Here is an 18310-nt window from a genome sequence, read left to right on the forward strand (position 1 = left end):
ATTAATTGTTTATTTAGATAAAATAGAATTGATTTTTTTCTTAATGTCCAACTTCTTTAAGAAATCAAAATTTATCGTAAGAGATCATTTTAATAGTGGACCTTTTGTCTTGAACAAATTCTGAATTATTTTAGTATCTTTATCACACAAACTTATAATTAAATCTCTTAGTATTAATTCATACTTTATACTACAAAAGTGCACGGAAAACCCTGGAAATTTCAAAATATCTATACTTCTTCGGGGTGGTCAATTCATATAAACATGGGAGAGAGGAAATGAAATTATGTGCGACGAACTTCATTATCGGGCATCTAATCAAATTTCAAGATCCACTGACAAAGTGGATAGGCCACTTGACTTAAGCGGCATCATATCAGGGATAAAATAGGAAATCCACTGGTCAAGGGTCTCACTTGCATGGCTATAACATCGTCGTTGAAGAGATAGATACACATGTTTCTCACACAACCAACAAAGTCATCTTCCAAGAAACCTGGATTACCGTATTTACCCTTGAGCATCACAAACAACATGAACCATCGAGCTATATTCAAGATCAGACCTAGCTAGAAAAAACAACGTACGGACAAAAAGGAAAATAAATATCATCTATCAAAACATGTAGAACCCTCTAGCTCCCCACTTTATTTAAGATTGCTTGCTTATCCATTAATTTCCTCGACTTTATTTACTATTGAATATTTGAATGGATGATATGTATGATGAGTGATGAACTTACTTACGATTAGATTATGAAGAAGTATAGGGAGGCAATGAATGTGTATTCTACTATTTACTGTTGATGTCAATAGTGCAAAGCGCAGTGTTCAGCCATATTGACAATAAATAAATAACTAACTAATTATCTAACCGAAACTATAACCGTCTTAATATATTATTATTTTTTAATTTATTGCCTAATAAATATTTTTTTATTCCTTTTGTTTAACTCAAGTTGGTTTCAGTGAATTAAATTTACAAAAAAAAATATTATCAATAAATTAAAAATAAAATAGATTTTCTAAAATATGTTATTTGAAATTAGGTAACAAAAAAGTGATATTTTTGAATTAGATTAATTAAACTGAAAACGATATATCTGTCGTTGCGTTCTAAATAAAAGAAAAATGCATTAAAATCCGTAATTGATTATTTCGAATTTTATTTAGATTATAATTTTGATTCTCTAATTTTTTAGTTTTAAATAATTTGATTTTAAAAATCTTTGAATTTGTATTTTAAATGTTAAAAAGAGAATGTACCAAACATATTTTTGTATGTTTTTGTTGTAATTATTTTTCTTCGATCTTTTTGAGAATTTATGTAAAAAAAACTAAAAGAATTCAATGTAAACAAATAGTTATTTTTAATAATGTGATAATATATAACTAAAAACAAATACATGAAAATTAGATTCTTCTTCTTGTTATATTTATATATAAAATGTGAGATATGATTAATTAAGTTTAAAATAGATATAAGATAAAGATTAACAATAAATTAAAAGATATGATTTTATTTTATCTTTTAAAAGAAGATATGACCTGATAAATTGAATATGAAAAACAATGTTATATACCTATATGTAATTTTATAATAATCAACATAAGAAGGGGTAAAAATAAATTGATTACTAAACTAAACCTATGTTGTCTTGAATGAAGAAGGAAACATACATGCTTCTAAAAGAGTAGATCGAGCAACTAGCTATAAAATATAAATAAAGGAAATGATATATAATTTTTTTCAGTGCCAAAGTATAAGAAGAAAAAAAAAATACACCAAACATGAGGTACTATGTCTGGTTGTAACAACACTATTAAATTTTTTTTACAAGGATAGAGCTAATTAGTTGAGATAATGAAAATTACCAAATTTTTTATAAAAAAATTAGTAATATTTAAAAAAAAATAAAAAATAATTCAGTTGACTCAAATATTTTATTATGCTTTAAAACACTTAAATTCAATCTTCATCTCTTATTTTTATTACACAATAATTTTTAATTTTAAATATTAAAAATATGTTGAATTTGAACTCAATTGAATAGGTATTTGTTGGCATTCACAACACAAAAAGTTATCTAAAAAAAACTAAAAATATAAAAAATAAGTATTTTTTATTTATTTAATTTAATATTATTTTATATTTTACTGTTTATTTAATTTATTTTTTATATGATAAAAAAATATTAAAATATTCAATAAGTATTGATATTATTATATTTGTATAAATTAATACAAAAAATTTAATAAATATTATAAATTACTGAAAAGTTTAATTCTGATTTAATTATTGAAGATTTTAAGTCACTAAAAAATAATTTTATTTATAAATTTTATTTTAATATAAATATTATTATTAAATTTTTATATTAAATTTTTGGTTCCTCAAAATTTTGTTCCAAGTTTTACCACTGATCCAAAGCTCATTCCATTTTAATTGCTGTATGCAATTAGATGCTGCATATTTAGCCAAAGCATCAGCAAAAATTAATCATATTAACAATTCTTATATTTTACCCTTTCAAAAGCTTCTTTAAAGAACAAGCTAAACCCTATACTCAACTCTTTTAAAGAAACTCCAGAACCTGCAATGTCATATATAAGGTAGTTTATCAACCTATTATTTTTCTTTGTAAAATCTCAAATAAGAGAATATTAAGCAACAAATTAAAACAATATAACAAGAAAGAAAAAGATCAACACATAGTTTAAGGCTTAAAAATAGGGAGGACATTAAAAGGTTTCACTGCAATTTATTATACATGCATTCAAATCAACATGGTCCGGGTAGGACCAGGACATTTCGAATGAATAAGCTTCAACTGTTATTTTAGTTAGACTGCCGAAATAAGCCTGAGGATAAAGTTACTAGAACTTGAAATAATTACTCTTTGTATTTCGTTTTATTTTTTACATCTTTTTATTTTGGTGTGGACGGATTATCTGAGAGACAGAACCAGTTTTTTTCCCTCAACTTCTTTAAATACTTGCATCATTGGACATTCATGTTTAATTTTTACTAAGTCCTTAAACTTTGTTCAACTTTTCGGATATGTATTTTAACTACCCAAACCTCTGTATGTAGTCAATCATAATAACTATGTATATGTAAATGATGCCCCAGCAGGTAGAACAACAAATGACATGCTAAAGACTTCATCAACTAAAACTATAAAAGAGTACGATTACAACATTATTCCATCCATCAAGTTTCATTTACACTGGAAATATTGAAATCCAATATGCATATGGAACTATTTATTCATTAACTATTATATATCGTGTTCATCTCATGATCATCATAGCTAGCAAATACAGGTAAAAACTGTAATTCAGTGACATATTATTTTCCTTCAGCCTTCTGACAGATATTCCGTGAAAAATTGTGTAGACCAAGTACTATATCAAAATTGTAGAGAATTCATCAAGTATGTAGAAGCCTTATTAGTACAAACAAATCTATTTATCTTTATCTTTATCTTTATCTTTATCATTCTTCAAAGGAGGCCGGTTGAGTTTGATTGCCTCACCCATAGCTGCCACATGATGAAGAGAACAAGAACAATTAATGGTTAATTACTATTCAAAAAGTATTATGGTTATGGAAATTAAACTTTGTTTTTTATTAATGAGTAGTTGGTTAATTATCTGGAAAACTAACTTTTATCCCGCAACTCTGTGAGAACCTTTAAGCCTATTCGGGATTGTTCAGCAAGATTTCGTGCTTGCATACGTATGGCTGCTAGTTCGGCCACCTTTTCTTGGAACACTGATTCAGCAATTAATCTGGCCTCGATTTCCGCAGCATTCACGGTTTCTTCTTCTGATGATGCTGGTTCTTCTTCCGATGATTCTTCTTCTTCTGATATATCCATGTCTAAAGTTGGTGCTGGTTCTTCTGATGATGCTGCCATTTTGCCCTTATCCATTTCTGAAGTTACTGCTGCTTCTTCTGATTTCTTATTTGGATCCATCTTTGTGTTGCAAAGAGTACGCAAAGAGAAAAAATACTTTGGTATGTATTTTTTAATTGATTGAATTCTAAGAGTAAAACTAAATATATATAGAGTATTATTTATTAAAAAGAAAAATAAAAATAAGATAAGATGATAACATAAAGATAAGATAAGATAACAAAAGTTAGAATTAAAACTGAATTTATAAATTCTGTTAGGTTGAATTTGTAGACTTGTGAGATTTTTTTGTCATAAACTAAAGTAAAAAAATAATTTAATATACCTAATTAGGAAATGCAAAAGATCAGAGTAATAAAACCTACATGGAATAATCAAGAAAAACAAGCTTCTAAAAGTTACGTAGGCTAAAGTAGTAAAGTATACAGTATATACTATACATATTTTTAATGCGGCAAGAAATTTCCATTACATGCATGTCAAGCATGATAATAATACTTATACAGAAAAAATCACGTGAGAAAAAGTAACACTAACCAAATCAATTAATGGAACAATACCAACAAATATTATAAAAAAAATTTATTTAGATTAATAAGTTAAATTAATTTTAAATAAAAAATTAATTAAAAAAATCATTTTTATATAAAAAATTATTTTTTACACATAAAAACCTATTTTTATTTAAAAAATTAATTTTTTTAATTTAAAAATTAATTTTTTTTCAAAAAATTGATTTTTTTAAATTATATAAAATCAATTACAACTTATAAATTATTTTTTAGTATTTTAAAAAATCAATTTTACTTTTAATAATATTTATCTTTTAAAAGTTTTAAGATTCATTATTTTTATTACAAATCAAATAATATAATATAAGATTAAAATGTTATTGAAGTAAAAACGATAATAAGGAAAGAATTATTCACTCCAATAAAAAATTCTTCAAGAGAGAGAGTACCTGAAAAAGAAAGAGATAGAGAAAAAACAGGAAAAAGAAAGTACAAAAAGTCCGTGTCCAAATTCCGTGTCTATCATTGTTTTTCGTAAAAGAGTGGACACAAGAATATAAAAAACTGTCTCGAAAACCATGTGTTCAGTGTCTATATCTCTGCTTTCAAACAATTTTTAAACATGTGTTATTCATGTATTTGTGTCCTACTTCCAAAAATAAATAAACGCTACCCAACTAACCGAAACTGTAACCGTCTATCAGCACCTTTCGCTTTTTGAAATTCCTTTTTTTTGTTATTTTTTCTGCCCCAATTACACTTCTATGATCCGATCCAAATATATTACCCCAATATTCAATTGGTTGAAAATGTGTGATATATATCATTTGGATTTGTACCAAATATTTAAGAGTATTTATTGTTATTAATCAGTATTTTTAGTTAATCTAATTCTAGTATAATATTCTAAATATATTTTTAACTCATATTTTTACTATTATTAACTAATTATTAATAAAAAAAATAAATTTTATTAGTCCTCTAATTTCTATTATATCATATAATAGAAGTTATAAATATAGAAGTTGTAAATTCAATATTAATTATTTTTTATTTTAAATTTTTGTCAATTTATTAATTTTAGAAAATTTGTTCTACATTATTCCTATCATTATTAACAGAAATGATTCCAACTTCTAACCCTAACATTATATTGTGTCAATACTCAATACTATGCGTATGGATTTGAATATCGAAATCAGCATGTTGGAAAAAAAAATAATGAAAGAATTTTTATTATTAACCAAAGTTTTCTGTGCATTGCATCATCACAATATGGGTCGCATTCATTTTTGTGTGACAAATTGGAAGAGCATAAGTACTAGTTTCGATACAACTGCATGCATTGGATGTGATGAGATAGGTACGTGGGAATTGGCATGCAGTAGTGGTTTGTGAGGTTGGTTGACGAGTGTTGAATGCGGTTTATTTTCTTGCAAATGGAGAAGCTCACGGTATAACACCATTAAATAGAGGCATAGCAAAAATGTTCACTGCTATGGGTGTCAGGGGAAAAAGGCAGCTTTCGTTTTTCATTTATCAGCATTTCGTTTTTTTTGTTTCAAATTAAACAAAACATAACTTTTGTTTTGCATTTGATTTTTTTTTTATTTATGAGAAAAGCAAGAACGTAGATTACGTTTGTCAAAAAAGATTTATTAATTTATTTTTTAAAAAGTAACTATTCCAATTTTTTTGGAAGAAGAAGAAACGTAGATTGCGTTTTAGTTGGGTCTAATTTTTTTTGAAATGTACAAAACGCAGCTTACGTTTTGTATGCGAAATAATATTTTAATAAAGAGCCTTGGATATAAATATCTAACACAACTAATTCCAACTCGCACCTTACTTCTCTTCTTCACTTGTACTCCCATTCCTTTTTCTTTCATGTATATGATGTTTGTGAAATTTTTTGGTTTTTAGAAGAGTAAAAAAAGTGAGAATATGGAGGATATTACAAATATACGAGTGTATTATAATGGTGAGATTATACCGAATACACACGAAGGAGTAACTTTTGTTTGTGAATGTCCATTTTCATTAGCTATTCCGTACGGCACGAGTTTTGTAGAGTTGCGAAATGGTCTTTGTGTGAACATACAAAGTCACATTTCGAAAAGGATGAGCAACATTTTGTACAGGAATCCTGTCCAAGTATTTGGTGGGCTGATACAGTTTCAAATAATGTCTATCACTGACGAAGCAAGTATGCAGCAGATGTTCTATATTTATCGATAAACCCGATTTCACGTGCCGGTGATAGAGCTGTACGTTGAGTTTGAACAGTAGCCGGGGATGGGTACGGTCGGCGACGAGGTCAATGTTGATGAGCTCGGGGATATAGATTAGGAAGAAGATAATAATGACAGCGAAGAGGAATTCGAAGCTAACTATGAAGTCGATGACGAAAACGATTATGGAGACTTGGCAGGCAATCTGGCGGTGCAGAATGAGGCGAATGCCATTGTAAGCCAACACCCGTTTGGTATTCCGTCTTTTATGCGGACTCTAGATCTCGAAGCCATGCATGCCCCGAAATTTCCTGAGTATGCGAATACAGGTATGTTATGATTATTAACTCAAGTTTTCTATAGTGCTTAATTTATTTGCCTTGTCTGACTGATGGTGGTGCGCATGTCGTAGGTGAAGGCAACATTGCGGCGGAAGATGGCGAGTTCAGTGTCGGAATGGAATTTGGTTCGAGAGAGTCGGTGATATCTGCAATCAAAAGCTACACCATCTCTAGAGGAGTTGATTACACTTGTGTATGAGTCTGAGCCGCAGACATTCTATGCGAAATGCAAGGGGTATGGTGCAGGGTGCGACTGGCTTATCCGAGTTAGCTTGATTCGAAAAAAAGCTTGTTGGGATATCAGGAGATACATGGCAAGCACACATGCACCATGGGCACGATTTCACAAGATCATGCCAAGTTGGACTCAGACACAATTGCAGATGCCATTAGACCGTTGGTCGAAGCAGACCCCTCGATAAAGGTGAAGTCTGTTATTGCAGAAGTTCAAGGCAGGTTCAACTACACTGTGAGTTACCGCAAGGCTTGGTTGGCAAAGCAGAAAGCTGTCGTAAAAGTTTTTGGTGATTGGAAAGTTTTTTACCAGACTCTTCCAGTATGGTTGAAAGTAATGACAGTGAAGATGCCACGGTCTCGTGTTCAAATTAAAATGCTACCCGTTTACCGTGAGAGTGAGGAAGTTCAAGGTGTAAGAGTTTTGCACCGCGTTTTTTGGAGCTTCTATTCGTGTATTGTAGCATTCAGACACTGCAAGCCACTGGTGCATGTTGATGGCACACACCTGTATGGAAAATATAAAGGTGCACTTCTAGTAGGGGTGTACATGGTCCGGCCCGACCCGAAGACCCGGCCCGGCCCCGAACACTTTAGGGGCTAATTTAGTGTGATTTTATCGGGTCTAGGATTGGGTAAGGGTCTCAAAGATAGACCCGGTCATTATTTCGGGTCGGGTCCGGCCCATAGCTCGGGTCACCCGAACTCGGCCCGATGGCCCGGTCTTCATACACAATTAATATTTTATCTCCAACGTTTGGGGTAAATCTTATTTGTGTTCCTAACGTTTAGATCGTCCTATTTGTATCCCTAACGTTTGTAAAAGTGATTCAATGTTATCCTGCCGTCAATTACACATCATGAACGCTTTAGTTTACGTTTTAAAAATCTCTTCTTGAAGTTAGAATACAAATGTTTGGGATAGAATCGATGATCCACTCCGAAAAATAGCTCATCAAAAGTTGAAACTAATTCCTGTAACATTTACATAATTCACTTTTTTAGGAATATATATAATTGAATCTAAACACAAATAGTGGGTATAATATTAAAATCGAACACATCCAAGTGAGACCCAATTGAAAATGAATAAATTCAAGTTAGAATAATTGAAAAATATAATCTGATTTGTTATTATAATTGATAGTAGGATAACAATGAATCACTTTTATAAACGTTAGGGATACAAATAGGACGATTTAAACGTTAAGGATACAAATAGGACTTACCCCAAACGTTGGAGATAAAAACAATACTTTACTCCGATGAAAAATTATAATTCTTGCATTGTGAGATTAAGACTTGTGAGTCCCAAACTTAGACCACTACAATTCAGTAGCTCTCAAACTTATTAAAGCACTGCATATATTCAAACTGCGCTTGATTATAAGATACAACTATGTAGCACAAGAAAACAATCAAGTGAGCTCAAATGATAAATATAATAATTTTATAATATAAAATATATTAATAGCCTCAAAACTAACACGAACAAGAAACAACTTGGTAAGATAGAGAAGCAAAAACTAATGATTCTAATCTAAACTTTCGCATAATCAAATTCAAAGTTAAGCATTTTTCACTTATTGTCCAATTAAATTATAAATAATTATAATCAAGCTTAATAGGAACTAATCAATCAAATTGTAAGCCAATTTACTAACAATTACAAAGATTAAATAAATTATGTTTTATAAAAATTTTTTTGACATTTCTTACATTTCTAGTTGTTAAGCCACATCCAAAAATGATTTAATTTTATTATCTTTAATTCGGCTGTCTTTAATCATCTATTTTTCAATACTCAAAATAAGCACAAGTTTAGTTAAAGATCCTATATATGAAAATAAATTTGTATTACCAAATTAAACATACATATTGCAACGTTATATTAATAAATTAAAGTTCACCTTAAAAATAAGCTGGAAGTGATGCTAGAATGATTATACTAGCATAAGTACAAATCAATAGCAGCTTCAGACACGAAAAAAAAAAAAAAATCTCAAAGTACGGTATAAACGATGTACGTGTAAATGCTAATACAATTAGTAAGAGGAAGGCATAGTAAAATCGCTTTTTGACGGTGAAGTAAATTCATGCCCTTCTACCAATAATCGATATTTATTATCAAGTGGTTCGCAAATATATAGCGTCTTCATTTTTAATTTTTAGTGAGCGTCTCATGTACACTGTACACAATATCTGATCCTAGTTTAGTAGCTAGGCTCCCTCCTACCCTGGAATTTGTGACCCCAGTTTTTCATGACTTGTTAGTATTTATAAGCATCACTGTCAACATAAGATTAATCAATGATAAACATTTGACTATTCTTGAGTTGATTAGTCAACGAGGGAGATAACACCACCTGCCTATTTTCTTTTCTGTTTTGTTTTTTTTCCTCTCTTCTTGTCAAAGAATTCTTTTTGAAATAAATAATGTTATATAATTAATAAATATTATTTTAAATTAATATTTAATTAATAATAATTTATATTAAATCAAATTAAGTTAGTTTAGTAATTAGATTACTAATCTATAATAAAATTCTAATCCGTAACAAATTAGTCATTGACTAATAGAGTTAGAAAATACCTTAAAAAAATATATATCCTCACATTGATAGGAACACCTACATTGTTTTGAATTTATTAGCCAAATATTAACTAAAATTACTAGTCTCAAAATGTTATATTTTTGGAACAATTCTGCTGAATGGGCTATGAACTTATTGTATGACTATAAAAGATGGGCCCAGATACGATGCTTAAACAGAACCATTAACCCATGTGTGCGTCACCAACCAGCCGAAAGGTAGGACTGAGAGAGCATGGCGGGTTAAAATAACAAATGCGTTTGCCGGGAGTCGAACCCGGGTCTATTGCTTGGAAGGCAATTATCCTAACCGTTGGACTACAAACGCTGACGTTATTAGCTTAAAGGCTTAACATATATAATAAATATTTTAAACAAATGCAATCAGAAACATTAAACATCAACTCTCAACAAGTAGTACTGGAAAATATTATTTCCCCCACCATTACAAAAAAACCATGTCATATATTGCACTCAAGCACTCTGTTAAACATATTTAACAACAAAATATGAAGAGAAAAGAGTAATTTAGAAATGGAGAAGCATAAAAAGAAATCTATTATTATATGTTACACGGGTTTTGAAATTGGAATTGATGAGTTGAATTCTATTCTATTATATTATATTAATCAAGGGACAGGGTAGGACTTGTTATGGCACATGCACTTGTAAGCTATAGGGCATGTCTCTGCCTCTTGAAGGGATGAACAAACAAAGCTCACCATCACCAACCGGCATGGAGAGCAAGATCCACAGGCTCGCGAGCAATCCGGTAACCTTGAACCGGCCACTTGTAGAGTGTCCGGTCCCCTAAACAACCTCTCTTTCCCCACATTGCTTCCATCTTTTGTGTTTCCCACTACAGCAACTTGATGCTCATCCCCACCTGATTTACAACAAAATCAATAATTCTATGTCTCAAAACAAAGTATACAAATTAAATATTTCACAATAATTCAGAAATGGCCAAGATTTTTTCATTAAGGTTCATGCATCACTATTAAAACAACTAACTAGATATAGATAGGGGTTGTGTTACATGACTTAACACTTCAGTCTTCAGCCAATTGGTTAGTCTAGTTAGTGAAGTGTGCTGTGTGTACAGTGTTAGTTAGAGAACTCATTAGTGAATTAGTTAGCTTGCCTAAGAGAGAAAGTTAGTTAGCAACTATTTATAGCAACATGGACTCACTTTGACAGTTCAGTTTTTGCATTCTCATTTTCCTCATGAACTGTGATTGAGGTGTGAATAACATATATACACGCTCTCCCTTCTCTAAGTTTCATCAAGTTCTTCTTTTTACCTTCCACAACTCACCATTTTAACGGGTTGAGTTAGGTTAAATCTTACGAAGGAATTAAAAATTTAATTTTATAATGGAGATTATATATATAAAATTTATAAGAGAAAAAATATGGGGGTTTATTGCCCCTTACCTCTCAATATATAAGAGGCTCCGCTTCTGGGTATAGATAATTAAAACGGGACTAATCCGCCTAATCATCATATATATAGTTTCTTGAAAATACAATATTTTTTTAAATAAATATAGATATTTTTCTTTTAAAGTATCACTTTTCATTTTTCATATTTGATGAATTTTATATGTTGATAATTTCTTATATTGTGCACTACGGCTCAAAGTCAGACTTAAAATGACTAAAGTCTACTTTACAGAATTCATAACTCATAAAATTGCATTAAATTTTTGTTAACTTAAAATTTTAAATATCGGAACTCTTTATAAGTATTACTTCTTATCCTCATTTAAAGACGTGGGACAGTCTTATTATACCAAAAAATAAATAGCACATTAAGTTTTATCTTTTATATAAATCTATCTTATTATACGTCGTCTAATACGAGTCAACTTAACATTCTAGACAAATATAACATTATTTCTCTTTAATTACTTGGTAAGACTAGTATAAATTTAGTCAATGATTAAAATATTAAAAGTAAGAAGAAGGAGTTACTTACGCAAACTAAAGGTGGTTATGTGCCTGGCAAAGATTGTAGCGGGACTATAAGCCATGAGCATTAGAAGGGTGAATAATATAGCAGCACAAAAGTAGGTCCTTGTCATGGTGGTGGTCATGATCATGATCATTTCTGAGTATATGTACTACTCTACTGACTACTGCACTGAAATGGACCTAATATATATGAGATGAGAATATAGGTAACTAAGGTACAAAAATTAAAAGTAGAGGAATGGAAGGAAGATGGGGCCAAGAGGCCAAGTATATATATTGATATATAGTTAATGAAGCAGTTCACATGAAAGAGGGTGCGTAAGCTAATAAGACGAAGAAGATTATATTGATCACATTATTCACATACATGTATACACTTAGTCACAAGATAAATCGAACTTTTTATACATAGTTTATAAATTGTTCCATGCATGGGAATGAAGAAGGGTAATAAGGACTTAAAAGGCAAGTTGGTTGTTTTACGTGATTACTACTCAATACGAGCGATCGAGCACACGTATCTATCGCCAGATACCATTAATGCAACCTCCGCTTCCTTCCTTCATTGCACACTACTCTCCATTCATTTCTTTGCAATTTTCCTTCTTCTTGCTATTCATTTTTTTAATTCATTTACTATGAGGATCTTGAAATTAATTTATCTAGATGAAAGGTACTAATTAAATAACAATAACGTTTCTATATTATTAGTATAAGATTAACGAAAACGTGAAAAAATGGTATTTGGCAATAATATAGTAAGTAAGATTGTACAAGTAGACAAAAATGTTCTTTTAAAATGAGATTATTTTTCTTAGGTAAAAATGAAAATAAAAATTAGTAGTTAGTTAATGTTTGATGTGTGTAGGATGTAGTTCGGCAAATAAATTCGGTACCGAGGGTCTGATGGTGAGTGTGACTGCCATTAATACTCTCCTTCTTCTTGCCATGTATTTAAGGCGCGATCTTAATTATATAGTCCATGCATGGGATATTGTTTTCTCATTGATTAATTAGCTCATTAACTACTTATATGATTTTATCAATTAATTATTAATTCATCAGGTTTTGTCTAAAATTCTAAATAAATCCTATCAAATTTGATGAATATATACGGATTTAATTATAAGGAATAAAAGTATTGGTTAAGAAATTGAAAGGGGAAAATATTTTTTTAATATATTAAATATATAAAAGAATAAAAAAATTAATATTTAATTTACATTTTATATAAAACTTTTAAAAAAATTAAAATAATTATTAAATTATCTTCAGATGACTTCAAGATTATATAGATTCAAAGACTTAAAATTTGCTATTGATATAATTATATTATACTCTTTCGAACAGCTATTCTCCAAGCTAATGTAATATAAGGTCTGCTCTTGCATGTGTATCAAACTATTTGTTTATATAAAAATTTGTAAAATGCTCTACAATAAAGTTATTTACCTAATTAAGACCAACCAAATTGTATAACTATTTTTTATATTCATGTACATTTTTTTTATCTTCCTCTTTTGTACGCCACTGTTTCTTTTTTTTTATCTTTTTTTTTATTATTGTTGTTGTCACCACCATTGCCACCGGCTCCTCTTCCTCCTTTTTTTTATTTAAATTTTTTCTCTTTTTTTTCTTCCATTATCATTGTCATCATTATCGTTAGAGAGTGAAACAAAAAGAATTATAAAAAAATGAGAAAAGGACAAATAAATTAAATAGGTCTTTGACGTTTTGATTTACAAACATTTAAGTTTTTGAGAATTTGAAAATATATTTAAGTTTCTAACTTTTTCAAAATCTGGACATATCGATCCCTCATGTTAATTTCGATCTGTCAGACTCAACGAAAAAATCAAATGTGACTCTCATTATACTGACCTGGTTGATATCAATGCACGCGTGAGAGAATTTTTAAATTGGACAAATTAGACCCAGCAGAGATCGATATGTCTAAATTTTGAAGAGGTCGGGGACTTAGATGTATTTTAAATTTTCAGAGACTTAAATGTCCGCAAACCAAAAAATTAAGAATTGTTTTGTCCTTTTCTCTAAAAAAATAAAATAAAAAAAGATAAAAAAATAAAAAAAAGAAGAAGCAGCAACAAAAAATAAGAAAGTGAAAGAAGAAGACTTTTGAATTATACAGAATTAATTAAAAAAATAACACCAAAATTTCTTAACAATAATATATAGATATCTATCTTAGTTTTGATATCGAAATTTCGGTATCACTTTAAACAAATTTCAATGTTATTATTTTTGTTTTTATCCATAATTCAATCAATAAGTGTGAATCTGTATTCATTTAACTAAATAAGATTTTAATACATGTTCATTTAAATTTAATATGAGAAGTAATACTCCTAAAAGAAGATTTATAAGAGCAAAAGAAAAGAAAAAAAGAAAAAAAATGTAACATTAAAAAAATATTTATGTGTTTTATAACAAAATTTTGATGTTAAAATTATGAAATTTTGATCCTATTTTTGTTTATGGTAAAAGCTTATTAATCCAGTAAGTGTAACTCAAAAAATTTTTGTCACGGTAAAAAAAAAATTGGTATTATTTTCTGATAAATTTTGTATAACTCAAAACTCCTCCTCTGATCCCCTTCTTCTTCATCATAAACATATATTTTTTTAACTTTTCATAATTTTTTTGTTTTATCTTCATAACAAGAATAAAAACAAAACAAAAAAAATAAACAAAAAAAAACATATATAATACTGTAAAAATTACCAAAAAGAGAAAACAAAACAACAATAGTAAAATAATAAAAGAACAATAATGACAAAGAAATATATAAAGAAGAACGCAAAAAAAAAAGCACAAAAAAAACGCCAAATATAAAAAAATAGCGTGTTCACGTATACTAGTAATTAATAGAGTTGGTTTTTATCAGATATAAACCAACTTAATTAAACTTAATTTCCAAAAAAATTTAAATGTATAACATTATTCAAAAACTTTCATTTTATATAAAGATGTGACAAACGAATAGAATAGAACTATATAAATTTTGTTAATTAAATACCAGTAATATCTTCGATTATATCCATCTTCACCTTATTTTTTCTTGATCTAAATTTAAAATTTTTAATTCTTGATCCATTATTTAAAAAATGAAACCAGGGTATTAATTATGAATTTAATTTTGATAAAAATAGTTTTATAAGTGTTTTTAATTATGTAACGCTATATCAATAAAAATAATTACTTTTTACATTATATTAATTATATAAATGGTCATTCAAAAAAACAGATATAAATTGTAGAACTGCATATAACGTTTTATATTATCAATTTATTAAAATTAAACTCATTTATTTTAGATAATCAAAATTGATGGTTCTATATGAACTTGAGAAGGGGGGTTGAATCAAGTTGGTTTAAAATTTAGAGTTTCAAACTCTGTTGCAGTGGAAGTTTAAGTTGCAGGAGATTATTTGAAATTATCTTATACGCAGAACATTAAAAGAGCAGAGAAGAAGAGAAAGGAGGCCAGCATGTATCCTGGTTCGAATTCTCAGTGCCATGAATCCTACATCCAGTCTCCACCACAAACCATGGTGAAATTTTCACTATAATTCTCAGGTTACATACATCAATACTAATGAATTACTCCCTAATTCAACTAGTATCTACCCCTAAGCTTTCTTCACTAAAGTTTAGCAACCCCAAAGTACTGTCCCAACTTGGAAGGGGAATCTACCAAATTCAGTTCTCACCAAGTGCTAACCCAACTTGGTAAGGAAAACTAATCCTAGTTCATACACCAAAATTACATCAGAAAAACAGTGGCTATTTTGCATCACTCTTGCCTTTTCTCTCTTGGCTTTTGAACCTCACATAAAAGCCTCTTCTCAAAACAGAAAATAACGCAAGACAGTCATAACACTAAGATCAGAATTAAGCTTGAGTAGAAGAAAGAGATTTTTCAACTCTGTGTTAGAGATGGTGCTTTGAGTGTGTAATCTCTCTTTCTTGACTTGAAATGTTGAAGTGATGCTACTCTTATCGAATCAGATTGCTCTTGCCTCTTCCTTTTTCTTGTCCCAGCTACCCGTTGGGACTTTCTCTGAGGGCATGCAGTCCTTGCTCATCTGCTCCACTAACGCTGCTTGTTAGAGGTCTGATCCACCAACCTCTGTTGTCCTTGGAGCTGCTGTCTTCCTTGGCATGCAAAGCACTTTCATTTTTGAGCCATTCCAACTGCTGTCCATAGCTCTACGTTTTTGTTTTGCTCTTCTAAACTTGCTAATGATCTTCTGCATTTTGATTTGATGATGTCTTTTGTGTAGTGGCATTGTCCTTGTGTGTTGTTCTTTTCCTAGAGCCACAACTGTCCTATAATAGTGCCAAATATCCCATTACCTTTTTTCTTCTTTTGTTCAAACCATGAACTTGCGGATCTCTCTCTTGGCTCATAGGTTCTGATTAGTTTCTTCATTAACTTGTAATGGGCTGAAGCTTTGGAGTTGTAACACTTGAAATTACTGAAGCAACATTAACTTGAGCTAAAGCAACATGTAAATGGGCATGCATCACTTAGCATACACATTAAACAAACTTGGGCTTTAACCCAAGGAATGTTTGTCATCATCAAAATCAATCTTAACTCAACAAAAATTAAAGACCCAAATTTGGTATCTTATTATTTCTATCCATCAAAAAATAAAAAGTGAATTAATTATCCTTAATTGCTAATGCAATTAATCAAAAGAATAGTTACTCAATAATTAATAATATTACCCGAACTGATTTTCTATATATATATTAACAAATTAGACTAGAATATGAAATTTGACACTAAATATATATAATTTAATTTATTTTTTATATTAATAACTAATTTTAATAATTAATTTTAATATAAATGTAGCATAGTTAGTTTAAATATGAGACAAAAACTAAAAAAAATATTAGTGACCTAACATTTCTCTAGACAGAAAATGCGGCTACCGGAATAATTCGATCACAGGTCTCCACCGCTAGTGTCCTATCTCAAAATCCAACTTCAAAACAAAGATTGCAACAAAGCATACTCAATTATAATTTGTCATCTGATTTTCTGGTGTGCAGTGTAGTTTCTTGTTAAGTTAAAGAGTATATGATCCACCTAAGAAGCTGTTTGGAATCTTAACAATTTTTGGGTGATCGAGCAGCACCATATTGCAATCTTAATTAAGTCTGAACTAATAATGCCTAAATTTAGAACTTAATTATTACAAAAACGAAATATCCAGAAAACCATCTTGACAAACATGAAAACCAATCGCGTCCATGAATATTACTAACAACTTACTTAATTCTCTGTTATTCCTCCTAACAAATTAAGCAGTAGAACAAGCTATAAAGTATAAACTATTTTCTTTAAATTATTATTCCCTACTCTTGTGTTGCATGCTTGAATAATATTCCATTATTGAATCATGAATTCCTCTCATAAAAGTTACGTGTCCTTAGAGGATAATAATAAAGACAAGAAAAGGAGTCCTCCGCCTCCGCCGCCGCCTCGCGACCACGGCGGATGTTGTTGCTGGTTCATGAGTTGCATTTGCTGGTGCCTCTGCTTCATGCTACTTCTCTGTGTGATATTTATGGCGGCGGTTGCCATCATGTACTTCATTTTCCGCCCTCAGATTCCGGTGTACGGCATTGACAGTCTCCAAGTGAAGGCTTTCGAAATGCGAAACGACAGCAAGCTTTACACTGAAATGGCGGTGGTTGTGAGGTGCGAGAATCCGAACAAGAAGATTGGATTCAAGTATGGAGAAGATAACTCGGTGAGCATAATCTATTCGGATGGGGAGCTTTGCGCGGGAAAGTTTGAATCTTTCTTGCAGGCGGCAAAGAGCACGGTGATGATTAATATGACGCTGAAGGGGGAGAGGGAAGTGGATTCGAAAGAGAAAGAGCAGTTTATGGCGCAACAGAAGGAAGGGAAGATTCCTTTGGTGCTGATTTGGAAGATTCCTGTAACCCCTGTGATTGGCGGGAATATTCATCAGCTATGGAATGTTAGCGTTCGTGCTAATTGTTTAATGGTTGTTGATAATATCCAGAAAGATAAAACGCCTAATATCTCTCACAAAGAATGTACCTTTGCTGCTCATTTCTGGAATTAAATCATACCAATAAGCTTGTTTAACTTGTCTTATGAATTATGATAGGATGATGATTACTCTTGTAAGATAATAGTTTAATCATATCTAATAGATGATGAGAATTTGTATATATGAAGTAGAATATGCATGAGAATTGATAAATGCGTTTCTACTAATAGTACAAAACACCAAATTAAAATTGAAACATGTTATTGTGATCAAACAAAGAAATGTGTTATATACTTATATCTCAACTATAATGCCTTTCATATTGGGTGAAAACTGTAGAATAATTATTTTTGTGTACAGTTGATAATTATTAGATGATAATTTAATTAAATATAATAAATTATTTTACGTTTTTAGTTATTAATTTTATATAAAAATAAT

At 29.9% G+C, this 18310-nt stretch overlaps 2 protein-coding genes and 1 non-coding gene across 3 annotated transcripts; 1 reads left to right on the plus strand and 2 right to left on the minus strand.

Moving 5' to 3' along the window:
- Positions 1–3148: 3148 nt before the first annotated feature.
- Positions 3149–4134, minus strand: LOC140174600 (uncharacterized). The gene is made up of 2 exons (XM_072200097.1): positions 3670–4134; positions 3149–3544 (listed from the first exon to the last, which is right to left on the minus strand). The coding sequence occupies exons 1-2, from the start codon at positions 3980–3982 to the stop codon at positions 3468–3470; spliced, it is 390 nt and encodes a 129-aa protein (XP_072056198.1). The 5' UTR covers positions 3983–4134; the 3' UTR covers positions 3149–3467.
- Positions 4135–10089: 5955 nt separating this feature from the next.
- On the minus strand, positions 10090–10161 carry TRNAG-UCC (transfer RNA glycine (anticodon UCC)). Its single transcript has one exon. It is a non-coding gene; the product is annotated as a tRNA-Gly (tRNA).
- A 7084-nt stretch (positions 10162–17245) lies between these two features.
- On the plus strand, positions 17246–17941 carry LOC112705276 (NDR1/HIN1-like protein 6). Its single transcript, XM_025756112.1, has one exon. The coding sequence runs from the start codon at positions 17246–17248 to the stop codon at positions 17939–17941; it is 696 nt and encodes a 231-aa protein (XP_025611897.1).
- Positions 17942–18310: the final 369 nt, after the last annotated feature.

The sequence above is a fragment of the Arachis hypogaea genome, chromosome 8, assembly GCF_003086295.3.
Source record: "Arachis hypogaea cultivar Tifrunner chromosome 8, arahy.Tifrunner.gnm2.J5K5, whole genome shotgun sequence".
Taxonomy (NCBI): domain Eukaryota; kingdom Viridiplantae; phylum Streptophyta; class Magnoliopsida; order Fabales; family Fabaceae; genus Arachis; species Arachis hypogaea.